At 41.5% G+C, this 17329-nt stretch overlaps 1 protein-coding gene across 2 annotated transcripts; it reads right to left on the bottom strand.

Annotated features, from left to right (window-relative positions):
* Nucleotides 1–308: 308 nt before the first annotated feature.
* On the bottom strand, nucleotides 309–12660 carry CLBA1 (clathrin binding box of aftiphilin containing 1). Of its 2 annotated transcripts, none has more exons than XM_035327308.1 (7): nucleotides 12148–12660; nucleotides 9825–9939; nucleotides 8839–9544; nucleotides 5365–5513; nucleotides 3767–3896; nucleotides 2416–2529; nucleotides 309–1122 (listed from the first exon to the last, which is right to left on the bottom strand). In XM_035327308.1, exons 3-7 carry the CDS (start codon nucleotides 9205–9207, stop codon nucleotides 955–957), a joined length of 930 nt encoding a protein of 309 aa, XP_035183199.1. In that variant the 5' UTR covers nucleotides 9208–9544; nucleotides 9825–9939; nucleotides 12148–12660; the 3' UTR covers nucleotides 309–954. The 2 variants fall into 2 exon arrangements, with proteins under 2 accessions (XP_035183199.1, XP_035183198.1); XM_035327307.1 differs by lacking the exon at nucleotides 12148–12660 and adding an exon at nucleotides 10295–10367.
* Nucleotides 12661–17329: the final 4669 nt, after the last annotated feature.

The following is a 17329-nucleotide window of genomic DNA, read 5'->3' as shown; positions in this document are numbered from 1 at the left end:
TTAAAATATGAAGTCATGCAAAGTTCCCATGTTCAGAATGGCCAGAACAGTAAATAAATGAGTAACTTGCATGAAAGTTATCAGTGAATAAATAAAGCTGCTAATGGAGAAGGACAAATGAATTATATGAATGTCAACGAAGTGCAGGAAGGTGGGCAACAGTAGATAATTACCATGAAATTGCAAAATGTTTATGGCCAGAGCTTACAGCACTATGCAGTACAAGTCCTGAACTATACTGCTGTTAAGCTTTAACAAGCATGATTAGGGATGGTGTGTTTGGTAGCTGAATGAATCCAAAAGTCCTGTTACAATCAGCTTCAGAGATGTGATTTATTTCAGTTAGAAACCAATGCCAGCTCAAAATGCCATGAATCCAGTCACACCACTGACACAACCCGTATTACCACAGCAGGCTCTATCAGACAGAAGTTATATCTTCCTAAACCCCAACAAAAGCCACAGGATGTAGAAGGCTCACTTTTCATTGTGCTAAGCAGTGGCAAAGTACCAGATCTCAGCTGATCCCGACTGGACCAAATAGACGAGATGGTGACAAGGCACACTTTACAACACACGTGAGGTGTGTTTAGATTTTGGCAGGGAAAACAGGTTTATCATCAAAAAGGCAGTAAGGCCTGAAAGATCAGTAGTTCAGAACAGTAGTCCACCAGAGCATCTTTAAAGTGTGATTGCAGCTGGACTTACTGTAAGAGACATGATTCAGCAGCAAAACTCAGCAGGACAAAATTACAGCTTTGACTTTACAACTAGATAGGATAAATACTTTCTAATAACATGGCTTCAGGTACTTGTCACTTTCCTGAAGAACATATGTAGTCTCTAGTACCAAGCCAGTAAGGAAATGAAGGTGAGCTGCATTCAGTTCAAAAAGGAAAAAAAAAAAAAAAGAAAAAAAAAAAGAAAAAAAAAAAGAAAAAAAGTGCACTTGGCTCAACAAATATCATTATTAAAAAATTTCATTTTTAGGTTCTGTGTAGTGAAGATGTGCTTCTTCCTTGGGACTGTTATATATTGCTTGTTTCCGTTTGATGATGTGGTTTTCAAGAAAAGGTTACAGGTGAAAAGATGATCATGTCTGGAATCTGGTGATACAGAAAGCTGAGTGAAAAATTAAAAACATGTTAGTTTTTTTCCATACTATAGTAAGTTCATCACTTAGCATATTTCAGTATAATTTTAAGACAGATTTTATAAAATCAGCATAAAAAAAGACATTTTAAGAAAGGACAAAACCAGGAAGATAAATGGAAAAGATCCCACAATACGATTTAGGTTGCTTCCAAATTAGGGCTGGTAACATACATTTTCTAATGAGCTTAGTTTGAGATACCAAGCTTCAGAGCTTGCTCTTTCCTTCAGAGGCTACTCCAGAATAAGTTTATCTATTTACCTTAACTTTGTATCATGATTCTTTCTACTTTTACTCCTCCTTAATTCACTTTGAACCACTTCTTCCAAAGCTCCAAGTATGTGTCAGCTAGTATGATCCAAGCAGAACTGAATTAGGAAGGAATACATTCAATCGTCTCTCTTGATTTTCCTTCTGAATTCTCCAACCTAACATCTCTTAAGTACAAGGTTCCCAGAAGAGTATACTTCAGTGTCCAATGCAGTAAATAGGATTAAAAATTGTAAATGCAATAAACATTGCAATGAAAAATGTACTTCAAACTACGCAACCCCACAGCAACAACAGTTGCTCAAGTTTATTCTCCACTGAAGAAGGGAACTTGTATTAGAATATTGATCCTAAATCAATCTTTTAGTAAAATAAAAAAATTATTTGTGTTCTGTAACACAGCTTAAAAATATTAATGTTCTCAGTCCTTGTAACTGTAACATCAATTCTACCTTCTTCTTAGGTAGTTCCTGTCTTCTAGAGGGAACAAACCAAACATGAATCATTCTGAACATCTGAAACACAAACTTGAATGCAATTTCTTCTCTACCAATTTTGCTTCTAACGTCTCTCTTACCATATTTTTAAAGCGTGAGTCACAATCATTATTCTCAGTGATCGACATCAGGATCTCAGTGATCCTTTAATATGATAGTTTTACTTTGTCATCAGAGCATCCTGCCTCTTCTACATATTGTTGCTCTCTCTCTCAACCAGTCAACAGCTTGACCCACAATCCAGGTTGCTTAACAGATAACCTCCCATTTCAGCATCCTCCTTATTACCTTGCTTTGCATTTGGAACGTGTTTTACCTTTTCTGAAGTTGTTGAATGGTTTCAGAGAACAAAATACAACCCCACATCCATACAATCATCTCAGGACCAAGTATTTACGCTACCACGTATACTAGAACGGCTAACTATAGCACAGATGAACATGTAAAATACACTGTATGCTTCTCAGTAGTAGTTAGTTTTAGAGCAATTCTTACCTTGGTCTGGATCAGTGCTTTGCAGTTATTAATACTGAATCCATCAAACCCAAAATCCTCGTTGTCTTTAACATCTGATTCCTCAAGAATATCATCCTGGCTCTTTGAAAAGTCCTAATAAAGCAAGAGTTAAATTTCCTTTACCATTGACTATAGGCATAGCCAGACATATAGGTTAGGCATATAACCTAAAGAGAAGTTTTCCCTCAAATAACAAACGCTAAATTTTACTTTCTGGAGCTGCATAATAATCCTATGACAAAACAAGTTCTACAACTGTGAAGCAAATTGTGACTTAAAATTTAAAAAGGCATTTTCAAAATAGATTTCCAAATAAAATTTGGAAATTCAACTGAACTAGAAAATTCCTGAGAAATCAGTGTTAAAAGCAATACAATTACCCAGTAACAGAAGCAGCAGCAATGACACCAGTTTAAGCTACTTGTGCAAGGGACAGAAGAGGAGATTACTACATTGGAGAAATGTCTCCAATTCTCTCCTGCTGGATGACATTTCTGTAAAAGTGACTGTCAAGTACAGAATAAGTTCTATACCTTCAGCACCGTGATTGTTTGTATACAGCTTGCATGAAAGGTCAAATATGTCCATAAAATGAAAATTGCACACAGCAACCCTATGGCAGCAATCAAATTATCGATTGGAACAGTTACTTCTGAGAAGCACAAGCAACTGATTCATGCCACCTAAATAACCAGGTTGAATACTCAAGCATCCCCAATGACTTCATCTTCTCAAAATAAGAGATCAAACAGAAGCATTTATTTTACAGATTTTCAATACTGCTTGTTTGTTCTCGATTTAAAACACATTTCTCTCCTCAAGCCTTGCAAAAACAGACAGTAACCTAAGGAAAAGGAGGGAAGTGGAACACACTTTCAGTTCATATACAGTAAAAACTTAATGTTTTTACTCCAGTAATTACTTTAACAGCCTCACTGATTCAGATCCAATTTTCACTTAATAGAAAGATATTAGACTAACACTTTCCTCATACTCTGAGTAAAAAAAAAAACAAACCTATTTAACCATACACATATCTGAAACCTAATTCTACATTTTATACCTAAAGTTGACTGTACTGTCTAATGCAATAGGCTGCTACATAATGGAGACCTCAGTGTAAAGAGGATCAAAATTTGACCCCAGCACAATTTCATACATACATGCATATAATGATGAGAAAACATTACACTATCATTTTGAAGTGTTCTCTTTAAACTTATGACTAATCACGATCTATTTCCTCATTCATCTGCATGTATAGCTTATATAAAATTGATTTGTAATCAAAGGTCTATACTGGCATACTAGGAAACCTTTGTTCAATTACCGTTCGATTTGCATCTATTCCAAGAACACTCAAGAGGTTTTCTTTGCAATGAGATTTACTCCAGGGATGTCTTAATCTGGGGGTATTACCTAAGTCTCTAAGAGTTCTCCATATGTTTCCAGAGTCAATGCTAGGAGAGAAAACACAATTTGAGGTTATAAGGTATACAAAGTTTCCAGTAGAGACATAAACAATGTAGTTATTTTCACTAGAGAGTTGGGTACTGGCTTCCCTTGATCTAAAAACCAATTTATCTTAAAACACCTTCTACATCCTTCCAAAGTATCAACCCAATGCACTAATAAATTTGCATGATAATTAATGGAAACAGTAAGTCACCGTAACTGTATGTTTGGCCTTCTCAGACAAGAACTGCATTAGAAGCATATTTTAGAGTTTGTTACATGCCTGCAACGTGCATTAATTAATCACTTCTGTGACATGTGGGTACAGAGTTCAGCCCTATTAATTTTGTACACTGCTTTATCTATCTCTCAGACCTTTCTCCTCTGTATCAGCGATATGGCATTGCAGCAGCCTGCTACGGGTCAACTTGCTGGTATCTGGTCTGGACATGTACGTACTACACAATAGGGAATCAAAGCCACTACTGAAATGATGGGAGTTAAACAGTTCCCTCTACTTACTAACTTTGGGGTCTTACACTGTATTAATCCTTGATCTAGTTTAGTTGCTCATCACAGTATATCGAGGCTTTTTCATCTTTAGTTGGTACTCTGCTGTAATACTGCAGTCCCTTTAAATATATATTAAATATATATATTTATTATATTTCTCCACAAGTTTGAGGCTGAATAAAATATAATGCGTATGCAGGGAACTTGCTGAAAGGATGCCCAATGTAAATGTTTTAATTACTTTTCTTGCGATTCTTATGACATTTCCAAAGCATGACAAAACTTTCTAGATACAAAGCCTCAGATGTATGCAAGAATAACTACAGAACTGTTCAGCAATTGCAATTCTGTTCAGAGGCTGTTGATCCTTCAAAACCATGTAATAAATCCAAAACCATTCCAGCTGTCTTAAGAGTAAGCTAAGTGATACTAATTGCTATTAACACAACCCCAGGAAAGAAGCCAGATGCACCACAGATTCTGAAGCAAAGCTAGTTTAACATGAAGAGCAATCACCACCTGGGAAAAGGGGGGAGGGAGAAAAAATGAGGGTGAGTTGTCAGGAGAAGAAGCAGCAATGCTCCTGCTTCGGATGACGAAGAAATAAGTCAGATGTGTTGTGAAGAAAGGACAAGCAAACAGGAAGAACAGGCTGCTTGTTGGGTGTTCTGGCATTCCAGAAGCTTAGTCATACAAAGTCACACCAACAGCAGGAAAAACTCTAAACAGAAATTTGTACTTTTGTTATATTCCCTTCCTTGCCTTCCCGTAGCTAAAACAATTCATTTCCTTTAACAACACAGTTCATAAATGGTAAGATCTGTTTTCTGAAAAAGCATAGTGATTAAAAATGTTTATAAGTTTGGCAGAAAGTACCACAAATTTTTAAATTATGAAATGTAATGTAAGTGCTGAGGAAGGCTTTTTGTTTTATTTTGGCTATTGATCTAAACTCATTACCAAAGTTGATTCTTCATAAGCTCAGGAATTCCAACATCTTCATTATTTGTATCAAGTACTTGATCTAAGCTTCTTATGTTCTCTCTGGACTGTGATACAAAGACTTCTGGAAAGCCCAACTTAAATATATCCTCATAGCTGTGGTTTGCCTAGAAAAAAACAGACTTTTATTACATACATTATACTGGCCAGCCCCGCAGTTCATGAAGGACCTGGTCCAAAGACTGCAGTGTTTCCACAGACTGTATTATTAACTGTATTTAAATTTTGTATTAATATTACTGGAGCAGAGGGACTGATCCCATAATTCAGCATTTTAAGTATTTACCTAGAATTAGAGCAGGAGAAGGAAGAGCCCAGGAGTTTCTGATGAACCTTGCTCTCTAACTTTACAACTACAAACTTACACATCGCTTTGTCTCCTAGCAGTCAAGATTCCTTCTGCTCAAGGAAATTCAGTCCAGGTCAAAACCAATTAAAGCTCATTTTGCCAACAGCACTTCTAACACACCTAATGCAGCCAAAGGTAACGTAACTAAGTGTTACAGTTACCAATCAATACTTGCACTGTCCAAGTCCACATCAAAGCTGGGGTCAGCATGTCTCGTATATACTTGCGTTTGCACCAAAATTTCCAACCTATGTTAAAAAGCTTGGTCAGATTTACATACTTGTTCCTCCTCCAGCAGTGGTATGGAGGAAGTCTGGAGGTGTGAACACAGCCTGTTGCGCGATCCAAACTCATGAGAACAGGCCCAGTGGAAGTAACAAAGTGATCTGAAGACTAGGAAATATGCATACAAAGACAACTGTGTATAATTGACATCTTATCCTAAAGGGACGTTCTTGCGCCATCTGGTCCAGAAGCTTTTTCCTTTTATTCCTTCAGAGAAGGAATAACTGCAGTTTTCTAAATCAGAGGAGCTAATTGACTTCAACACCCCGCAGGAGGACTGCGATCCAGGAGCAGTGATGTTATGTGAAAAATAGAGAATGAAACCAGTCAGCTCATTTTCACTGCCTACCAATCATCAGCTTGATCTGAAAAAAACATAAACATGGATACTTCACATTTTGACAGGTTCCTTTAATTGGAATTCAAATGACTGAAATAATTTTAGATTCTTTCCACAGTTTCTTTATACTAAATACAGGCAAATACAGTGAATATTTGAAGTATTAAGAGTAGGCACAATCAACCAGAGGTAGAGGGCTTCTGTATTTCCAAGTATGCATCCAGAAATGTAATTTGTGCCCATGCTGAAGTATAGACCTTACTAAACTGCCCTTCGCAATGGGTGACTGTGGGAACATTCAAAGACTCCTGGATAAAATCCTTTGAATCTTGCACAAAGTGTCCTACTACTTTAACCTGATTTATAAAATATTTTGGTTAATTTATAACAAAATATATGGAGGAGAAACATGTTTAAAAGGCAAGATTCTATGAAAACATATTTATTAAAGAGTGAATAGAGGAAAGAAAGCACAGGCCTGCCTGGTATTCATATCAGAGTAACATCAGCAGCTGTAAAAAGAAATTACAAACAAGTCGCTGGATTACATACAGTTTAGTTAAGGCAGACGAAGAGCTCAATATATAAAGTAAAATCACAAGATTTTCTGTATTAATTTTATCTTGGAGGTCTGTACAGATTATAAAAATATGAATGCACTAATTTCAGATCTGTGCTTTCTGAATAAATCCTCTATATCCTATTATACCAGAATATTCTAGGGCTTAAGCAAGTACACCAGTCCCACTCACAATGGCCAGTGTTTAACATGAAAAATCCTTAAAGTTGCTCAATCATGTAGACAAAGTATCCTGTTACTGCAAAGAAATCAGTGACTGTTTTCATTTTAAAATACAGGAGCCTGCTCCAGCCTGCTATCACTCAATTAATTGAAGCATTAGGTAACAAGGGGCAGACCTCTGACGATCTCTACAAGTCCCTTCTAACCTCCCTAGGTGCTTCTCCATTGGCCGTACAGAAGACAGCCCCAACCTGAAAAGTTTATGATCTCAAAATAAAAACACAAAAACCTCACGAATGAAAGACAAGCTAAGTGTATGCTCTACATCCAAAGATATCAACAGCTCTACAGCTGTTTCTCTACCCTGAAAAAAAAGGAAAGAAATGTAAACATATTAACCCCCCCCTAGAGTTTTAGCTCATACCAGGTATTTCCTTTTGGCTTTGATAAAAGCAAAAATAAAGGAAAGGGTTTGGTACAATTAAGATGCACCACTTTTAGAAAGAAACTGCTATATTCTGTTTCTGCTCCAGTCCTTACACACCCTCCTTTTTCAGCATAAGGCTTCTTATCTGGATTTCCAGTACAACAAACTATTTACCTTGTTTGTGCATACCGGCAGCTCATCACCAGGTACACTGCGATCTCCATTCTACCACTGCTAGACAGTTTACCCCACATGCCCTGTTGTGCTTTCCCAAGTAAGACATCTGTAATAAGTTCCCAGCCAAGGACAGGAAAACCTGTGTCCCAAAAGTTCTCAGAACTCATTTAGCAGGCTATAAGCATTAAATTATTACCACTGTTGATTAACTCTGTGAAAGTCATAGTTGACCACTCTCCCTTCCTTTTACAAGTGTTTTAATTCAGAATTAAACAAATGATGGCTTTTCATTTTGTTCCGTATTTGCACATTCTTATTTAACCTTTGTTAGTTTGCTTCACTTTGTCTGGTACACATTAAAACACCTTAATTGCAACAAAGTATAGCCCTTAAACTGAAGCGTGTTTTTTTCTTAAGGACACATAGTATTTACTCAGATTTTAGTTCTAACATGGTATAAGAGAATGTGACACCCTACACCAGAAAATGAATGGTATTAAATTATTTTATTCATTTTGTTTCACAACCAAACAAAAATTCCAGAAAGACTGTTGGATTATTCAAGAAATGTATTAAATAACATAATGTTTTATTCAAATTCTAACTCACAATCAAAGAATCATCTAGGTTGGAGAGACCTCCAAGATCACCTAGTCCAAGATCACCTCTGACCTAACACTAACAAGTCCTCAAATTTCTTTTGGTTTATTTGAATAAGCTTGCAGGAAATTCAGAGGACTTTTGTCCACCCTATTTTTGCCACCTTCCTTCCCAATTCTTTGTTTCCTATGTTCATTTTGTCTAGCTTTTAAATTGCGTGTGCTTCAGGGCAAGGTTAATCATTGTATTTGAAGGGTTTATGTAGTCCTAGTCTCCAGAAGCAAAGCAACACATTACATTCTTTAAAGCTCTCTACCAGGATAACTTAAGTATTTGTCAAACACTGTAAAGAAGTTGCTTTTGTTCCACTTAAGTTAACTGTAAAGTAGTTTGACAGTTTATCTCCCTGTACAGCATTATCCTCTGTAGAGCAGACATTCAGATACAAATCTTAAAATGTAGGAAGCAGTAATGCAAACATTTCTGGTCTTTGGTTTACTATTAACACCTACCTCATTTAAAGAGCTTGAAACGTCCTGTATCCCACTGTGTAGAGATGGCTCAGAACACAAGTGACCATCAGAAGTACTGCAGTGTCCTCCGCTCCAGTCTGTATCACCTTCAGAAGTTTTTGTAGACTTCACTGAAATTTCAGTATTATGATCAAATCTCTCTGATTTGCCTAAGGACTCCCTGAAGCCTTCAAAATCACCCCAGGAACCACTGGGTTCCGAGGTACAATAACTGCTCTCAGAACCTCCCTCACTTCTGCTGCTGCTATTCACTACTACAGGGAGGCTTTGCTGCATTACCCCAGGATTAGTAATTTCTTCATTATTTGTCCTTTCATTCATGTTACTGTCACTCCCATCAAGAGACATACCACCTATTTCAACTGCTAGATCTCTCAGAGACGTCCAGGATGATGTGTCTGTATTACTACAACTTTCTACTAGTGACAGGTTCTGCACCTTTGTTTAAAATGAACAACCCACAATCAGACATCACTTGTTGAAGTCTGTACTGAAAAAAAAACCCAACCCCAGTTAACTTGAGTTACATTAGAAATTTGAATATTTCCAAAACATAACCAGTTTCTTCACTTCACTCCCAAAGAGTAATAACATTGTTAAATCAAAACAGGATGTCCTTCAGTCTTTCCTCCAGAAATCCACATGTGTGTGTTATTCAGTCTCACTTTCTGTGTAAGATATTAGCCTGAAATGAAAGAATTGTAAATAAATGCTTCTGTGGTAAGGGCTGTGTAGGAATAAGAAAAGACAGCTGATAAGGTAGTAGAAAGAATGCTGAAGTTAAAATAAACACTTCCCAGTGCTATGCAACTGAAAAATCACAGCACTTCAGTATACATCTTAAATAATTTTGCCCACATCACAAGAAAACCGTGAAATTAATAACAACATTTGGAAAATACAGAAGTTGTTAGACCTCTACTGAGTACTTACTGCACATGCAGGAGACAAGGAGAAATACTTACAGCCAATATCCAACGCTATAACTGTTTTGCCCAGCTCGTACTGATTGCAGACAGGGCTCTTTTTGTTTGCACGGGCTTTCACAGTCCGAAAGATTACCGAAGAGGCAAACGTGACCTGCAGCAACACGGGAACCGGCAGCTTAATGCTGTGAAAAGCAATACTGCCTCCAACTATTTAAGCAATTAAGGGCGATTTAATAAGATCAATTTGGCATCTGTTACATATGCAATGCTGCCTTTATCGTTTCAAATGCACCTCGTCTCCTCAAGCATCCTTCCCAATGAGGGGTTGCTTTTGGCAAGCGTGGGGGCATTCACAGCTGCAGTAACACCACTTTTTAGAGACCGGTCACTATGAGATAGTTCTCTCAGCAGAGAAACAGAACAAATCTTGATTTTTTAAAAACGTTTTTCCCCCTCCAAGTTTACCCCGATGGAGCAGCCAGGCGCAACCCCCTGCGCACACCCACCTGGGCTGGGGCAGCCCCCGCGGGCTCCAAGGGACCAGGGGGGTTCTGGGGAGGCCGGGCCGGGCACCGGGAGCCCCTCAGAGCCCCTCAAAGCCCCTCAGAACCCCTCACCTCCCCCGGGGCTCCGTGAGGCCGGAGCCGCCGGCGTTTCACCCCCGAGCAGAGGCACCCCCGGGGCAACCCCTTCAGCCGCGGGCCCCCATGAGTGGCTCCGAGGGGCGGCGGGGGGGTGCCCGCAGCCTCCCTCCGGGCTCCCCCCTGGGCACGACGAGCCCAGCCCAGATCCCCCAGCAGCAAAGCTCGCCTCAGCCCCCAGCCCCAGGTGCCGGGCCCGGGGCGGGCAGGGGGGGGAGCAGCCTTACCGCCGCCGATCCAGCGGCCCGGGCCCAGGCGGGAGGCGGCGGCAGGTCGCTATGGGCGGGACTAGGTGTGCCTCCCTGGCGGCGGCCTGCCTCCCCTGCCCGACCTCCTCCCGTCAGATCTGCGCCTTCCCCTTCCTCACCTCCTCCTCCCCGACCTCCTTCTCCTCAGCTTTCTCGGTTGTTGCCCTGGGGAAGTCCCCCGTCCTCCATATTTCAGTGTCGGGATGAAATGCTTCACTCTGAGGGAGGTGAGGCACAGGCTGCCCAGAGCCCCATCCCTGGAGGTGCTCAAGGCCAGGCTGGATGGGGCTTTGGGCAACCTGGTCTGTGGAAGGTGTCCCTGCCCACAGCAGGGGTTGGAACTGGACCATCTTTAAGGTCCCTTCCAACCCAAACCACTCTGTGATTCTCTCCCATTTCTCTGGATCAACAGGTCCTTCTCTCGTCCACTGTCTGTGTCCCTTGGGGCTCTGCTGTTCTGATCGCCTTCACCTTTGTCTCCCTGGGTCAGGACCACCAGCTGTCTGATAGCCAGATGTCAACTCCCACCCTCCAGAAAGAGCCAGGAGATTGGTTTTAAATGCATGGCATGGAAAAAAAAAAAAAAAAAAAAAAAAAAAAAAAAAAAAAAGTATTCACATTTTCTAGTTTCTCTCTGTAATCTGGCAAGCTAAGGATATTCTGGTTGATGGTGGTGATCCGTGCTTGTTTTTAATTTGAGAACAGCTAACATTCTCACATAATCACAAAATTCCAGGACATGGCCTGAAAAAAGAAGCAAAAAAGAACAACAAGAAGAAAAAAAATCTCAATCCAGCCAGTAATATAACCTCATGATAAAATGCTACTAACAAGCCAGCTACAGCCTCTCAGGATCCTTTCCTCTGTCCCTCATTTTGCCGTGTGAGGGACTAGGTTGTCCCATTTCTCCTCTTGGCTGGGACTCGACCCCCCCGGCTGTGTCACATAAAGCTGGAAGCTGTGGGTCCCTGGGGACAGGCCACCCCCCAGCCTGAGGGGACTGTCCCTTCTTGCCCAGCTCTTGAGAGTGGTGGCAAGGGCTGGAGGCAGCGTGCCCGAGGCTGTGTGCTCCACATCTGTGAGGCAGAGGGAAGAGCACAATGAAAACTCCTCAGCCTCCCCTCAGGGTGTTGGCAGTAACTCCTTGTCCTCGGGGCTGAGTTTAAACTCTGGGTAGTCCCAGGCAACAAAGGACAGTTGTAAAAGCAAGGAAAAAGGTTTTCTGGAGCAAGGCCCAAAATAAAAAGCATTTTCTAGGCATTATGGTACATATGTTGTTCAGCCCAAGCACAGATACGTGCACTCCCCTCCCACACATCTGACTCTCATTTCAGGCTGTAGTGTTTTATCTGAGGGCGAGAGGCTGACTTTGGGAACAACGCCCAGACACAGAGCCAAAAGAACTTTATTGGCAGGTCTCTGAAAGATTTTGTTTGTTTGTTTTCTTTCTGCTTTGGAGCCATTTCTTACCCTCCATGGCCATCCCGTGGCAGCCTGCAGCTGAAGGAAGCTTTGAGGAAACCCGACCAGCTCAGCGAGACAGTGATTCAGCCCCAAAGCTTCTGACTTGTTAGTTTCTTAGGATAGCGTCATCATCCTACACTGCAGTAAGTTTGTGCTTTAGAGACCTCTGTCGTTCCGGTGGCTCTCTTAATTTTGAAGGGATCTCAGCCTTTTTTTTTTTTTTCCCAGCTGCCAAGATTGTTTTGCACAGCTTTACGTTTTCACTCCTCAAGCAAAAGGCAACAGACAGTTTAAAGGCTGAGATGCTCCTCTCATACCACGCTTTGCATCTGGAGGGGAAGGGACGCGTGGGTTTTGCAAACCTGCCTCTGCCCTGCCAAATTCAAGCTGCCTTTACAGTTGGGTGAGCAGAGCCGCGGAAGAGCTGGTGAGAGTCAGAAGCTGCTCCAGGTCTTAGAAACTCCACTGTAAGAGCAGGACACTTCAGGAGCACATCTTAAAATCCTACCTGGGAAATCACCAGTTGCTAACCCTGAGTCCCTACAGGAGAAGCGATGATGCCCCAGAGCCCACAGCAGCACGGGCTGCACCACCTGCTGGACGCACCTACTGCTGCCTTGCTCTCAGGCAAAGGCAGCTCAAAACCCACAAAATCACCCCAAGAAAAATCTGCTCTGGGGTGTTTTGGGCAGGTTTTAAAATCAGAGGGAACCAGCATGAGGTATGGCCGCCCTGCAAAGTGGATTCCACCTGACCTGTCTGTATTAGCATCTCTTGGCTCAGCCCAGCTGAGAGTGCTGTGAGTGCAGCAGCTGCTAATCCATGTTTTAAATGACACCCTCTTCTAGGTCAAAATTTTAAATGGAAATCAGTATTGCAGCTGGATTAACAGTTTTTCCCTCTGAGAGTGCTGAACTGGGGACAAAATTCCTGTTATTTGTTTGGTGTATAAGTCTTGTGATTTTGTCTGGCATAAAACAGGGTTTGGGATTTACCCTGTAATTCCTGCATTAGTTCCGTAGTTTCTTTCCAAACTATCACTTCTATTAAAAAAAATAATAAATAAAAACCCCTGTCTTTATGTAAAGAATCGGTCTGCAAAAAGCTTCAAGCATGGACTATAAGCTTTTATTTAGACACTTCAGTGTATCCAACTAGTAGAGCAGAGCCTCACTACTCAGAACTTCACCAGTACAAATGACTGATCTAACTAAATGCTCATTTGCAGCTTCTCTTGCTGCTCCTGCCACCATTCCTCCATTCCTCCTGGAAAATTGTTCGAGTTTAGTACATAGATTCTAGAATTATTCTCTTTTTCATTTTGTCCTTTAGGGAAAAAAACAAAGCAAAACAAAACAAAACTCACCACCTAATTTGCAATAAAGAAGCTCAATAGAATAGCTAAAAAAATACCTACCTTCACAGAAAATCAGCACCACAATGCTGTAATATGAATTTTCACTCATTTGTGGAGTGATCTGGTCCTGAATTATTGAATTGTGTGGTTTCCCTGTAAACAACTAGGGTGATATTGATGACTGCTTTGTTCATTCATTTTCCCTCCTGGTAAAAATACAAATAATAGCTTTGTATTTTCAGTGTTTCTTTTTCTTTCTTTAATTGAAGCATTAAACAAAAATAACTTGCTATTTAAATGATTAACGTTTTCTTTATATTAAATATTGGATATCGTTTCTTGAAAAAGAATAAGTTACATTTATCTTCACTGGCTTAAAATGACATTTAGCAAGTAAGAATAAAGGTCAATTTTAAGTGACTCAAAACCAACTTTTCAGTAAATAAGCTGTTTTTTCAGAAGATGAGTAATAATCTTTTCTCACTGTAAATACCCCGATTTTCAGATGTGTAGGACATCAGCAGTCATTTCAATAGCAGTATGGAGTGCTCAGTTTTTTGAAAGTAACAGCAGAGATCATCTCTAAACACTGGTTTAATTGATCAGCTGTGGCTCAAATTTGAAAGTATGGTTCATAATTCCACTAAATTCCCTCCTGGCACAGCAATGTTGAGATACCTTCCAGCTTTGCGTTGCTGTTGGTGTCACAGTGTAGATATTTCAAAATATCAGTAAAATCCTTTGTCTTTTTCCTGATGGAGAAATGAGAACGGCACTGCTTAAGGGCAGACACTTGCCATTGCAAGATGGGTCCAGATTTCCTGCAACCCCAATGAAATACTTGCTCTGTGGCACCTATAGCAGTTAGTATTTTGGCTAAAAGATCAACCAGTGTATTTTCAACAGCAGGTGGCAGCTCTCCCTTGTGTCTCTTGCTTGCATGCAACAATACTGATGCTTCTCCTGTGCGAGGGAATTAATCCCCTCTACACACTACGTTAAAGAGATACTGGAGCACCTGCTTTATGTGCTGACCACACAAAAGCCATTTCACAGGGCCCCTCCACTGTCTGTCTGTAGAAAGGCCTACCTACAAAAAGTCAACATCCTGTGCCAGGAGATGTGAGATATATTTTAGGTCCCTCTCCTCTTCCCTTGGGTGTGGAAGGTACATGCATGAGATGGATGTGCCCTGCGTTCAATGGCTGTCCTTAGCAATTCCATCCAGCCCAGAAGTGTTGTTTTGAAACCAAGTTCACGTTTACTTCTGTGGCTAGTCTGAAAACCAGTGTGAAATCACTCTGGTTTTCAGAGTGATTTTAAAAGCCCAAACTAAATGTCTTTTGGGGAAAGGCAGTGAAGTGCCATTTCACTCTGGCAGTTCATGGAAACACCGTCTTCCGAAGCCATATGTGGGCCACACTACTTGAAGAACCTCCAGCATGTTACCTAACACATGTGCCAAAACGAGACTCAAACCTTTCAGAGCTCCTGCAACATCCTGAGGTGGTTCTTGTGTTATGTATAAAGGGCCAAGTGCTATAGGCACCTTCCTATTTGCCAACATCTGCCAGCCTTCAACTCTTTGCCACCACTCCATCATCCAGTGACACTTCTAGATTGCAATCCTTTCCTGTCTTCAGCTGCTTTCCCTTCTGTTGTCAATCCCACTTGCTGAACCCCTCATTTCTTTTATCAGATTTTTTTCCTACTCCCCGTTTGCCAACTGTTCTCTCTTCTGCCTTTAGCCTCCTTAAAACTCAGGGAGTTGCAGCTTGGGGCCCTAAGGAAGAGGTAGCGCTCATTATGTGGCAAAATGTCTCTTGGGTAGCAGAATAATTCGGTGGCAGAAGCAGGAGGTTGCAAATCCCATGCCTGCTCTTGGTATGGCAAGCAACAGTCTATAGATTTCAGGAGATTAAAGGTGGTCTTGAGGTCCCATTGCACTTCACTGAGAGCGTGGCAGGCATGCACCTTGTAAGCAAACACAACATGTCAGCAGCTGCTCACATGGGCTTTGTCACCCTGGTGGAAAACCAGGAGAAATGTCAGTGCTTTGGCATTGCTCCAGGGCTGTTATTCCTGGATCCCACAGAAGACCCCTCTGAGGTCGTACTGTGAGAGAGCTTTTTGGCCTCCTCCCCACCACGACTGGCAGCAGCACCCTCCGTGTGCCTGTTCCTGTTTCCATCACAGTAACGGAGCTGCTCTTCTGTACTTGTTTCTTGGTGTGGGGGGACACGAGGCTTCTAATGGAATTACAGCTTTGAGCTCAGCTCTGCAGGGAAGTGATAAATATCGCCAGTCAGCCTGGGAGGGCTGGCACACTTCGTGTTCTGGAAAGTGTGGGATGCCACATAGCCACCCGCACGGAGTCAGATGTACTGCTGGAGGTGCTCCAAAGAGAATGCTGCAGCACCTCAGGACCAGCATGGCACTTTGGAGAGGGAATACAGAGACAGACACACCATGAAGGCCACGGTGCTATTCAGGGACAAAAGGCTCTGGAGAGGTAGCATGTCCCCACAACGGTGTCTCCCTCCAGATCCACCAAACTACTCCCCAAAGACTCACATCCTGCCTGCTGCAGCAAGCGGAGGAGGAAGGAGTTCAGCCCATGCCTGGCTGAGGCTTCCAGTGCCTGATGTGTGAGTCCAGTCTCCGGTGATTTGGTTTTGTTGCACCAAATTATTTGCTAATGTAAACGTAGCCAATGGTCATCTCAAGGTCTTGCTTCTCATGAGCCACCCTGCAAAGGAAAAGATCCTTAAGGCAGACAATTGCACATCCTAAGCTCTAAAACTTCCATCTCCTGCTTCTCTTATTGCTGTTTTCTTCTCCTACTTAAAGCTCTGCTCCTTGCCCCGAGTGCAGTCAAAGCAGAAAAACAGGGAGCATAGCTTTTTATGGTTCCTCTTCTGAACACAGCTGAAAGTGGAATCTACGCTCTCTGGACTTGCTCCTAGAAAAACGCTACACATCCCACATCTTCAAAGAGGTGCTTGTTAAATGTATGGCAGCAGCGCGTGGCACCACAACAAAGCTGTGTTCAGTGCTAATCGGTGCCACCAACTTACACCTGCTCCTTGCTCTTTGATAATTTCATATTAAGCTACAGTTCTGGGTCTCTTTTTCTGCACATCATTCATAGACTGCATTGAACACCTCCATAAATCCAAGTCTCTGCCACCCACATTTTTTTAAGATATGTAGACATTAATTTATTGAAAACACGCCTTGTAATTTTTAGCGGTGCCCTGCATGCACTGTGAATTGAGTTGTGATCGCTGCGGTTTGCAGCTCGCTAATCCTCTGTTTTAATGCCTGATTAGGTCCCAAATCCATTATTGTTAGTGAGATGTGCGTGTGTGGAGGGCAGGAGGATTTCATCCCCTTGGCTGAGTGTTAAGCTGCTAAAGGTACACCTGACTGGTGCCGTACCAGTGTATTAATTAGCCTGCCTGGAAATTTCATCGCTTCAGTGAGGTTGCTGAAAGGTCAGGCACTCCATTAGGATTGCTGTGCTTCAAATTTAGGACTGAGCACTTGATACTTAAAAAAACTCCAGGAAAAAAAAATCATTACCACAAAAGTATTTTTAAAAACCTGAATCCCTCCCTTCTTACAACGTTTGAAAGAACACCAGATTACAATAATTAGTATCTTTGAAGAAGATGCAAGAAATTACAAGAACCTCGCCTCTTCTTTCCCCAGGTGAGCTTCGCAAGGGCTCCAAGGCAGCTGGAGCAATGGTCAGCGTTCACTTTGCAGAGGGAGAAACAACCACCACTCCACCTTGCCCCATGACACACAGAATGAAAGGAAATTTAA

This window comes from Oxyura jamaicensis, chromosome 5 (genome assembly GCF_011077185.1).
Source record: "Oxyura jamaicensis isolate SHBP4307 breed ruddy duck chromosome 5, BPBGC_Ojam_1.0, whole genome shotgun sequence".
Lineage (NCBI taxonomy): Eukaryota > Metazoa > Chordata > Aves > Anseriformes > Anatidae > Oxyura > Oxyura jamaicensis.
Note: the sequence above shows the minus strand (reverse complement) of the source record. Positions and strands in the feature narration are given on the sequence as shown.

Coding starts and splice junctions, on each gene's coding strand:
- CLBA1 (XM_035327308.1), bottom strand. CDS start 9,207: ATGTCTCTTGATGGGAGTGACAGTAACATGAATGAAAGGACAAATAAT. Junction 5,514..8,838: donor TTTCAAGCTCTTTAAATGAG/GTAGGTGTTAAT, acceptor GTTTTTTTCTAG/GCAAACCACAGCTATGAGGA. Junction 2,530..3,766: donor GAATAGATGCAAATCGAACG/GTAATTGAACAA, acceptor TTGCTTTATTAG/GACTTTTCAAAGAGCCAGGA.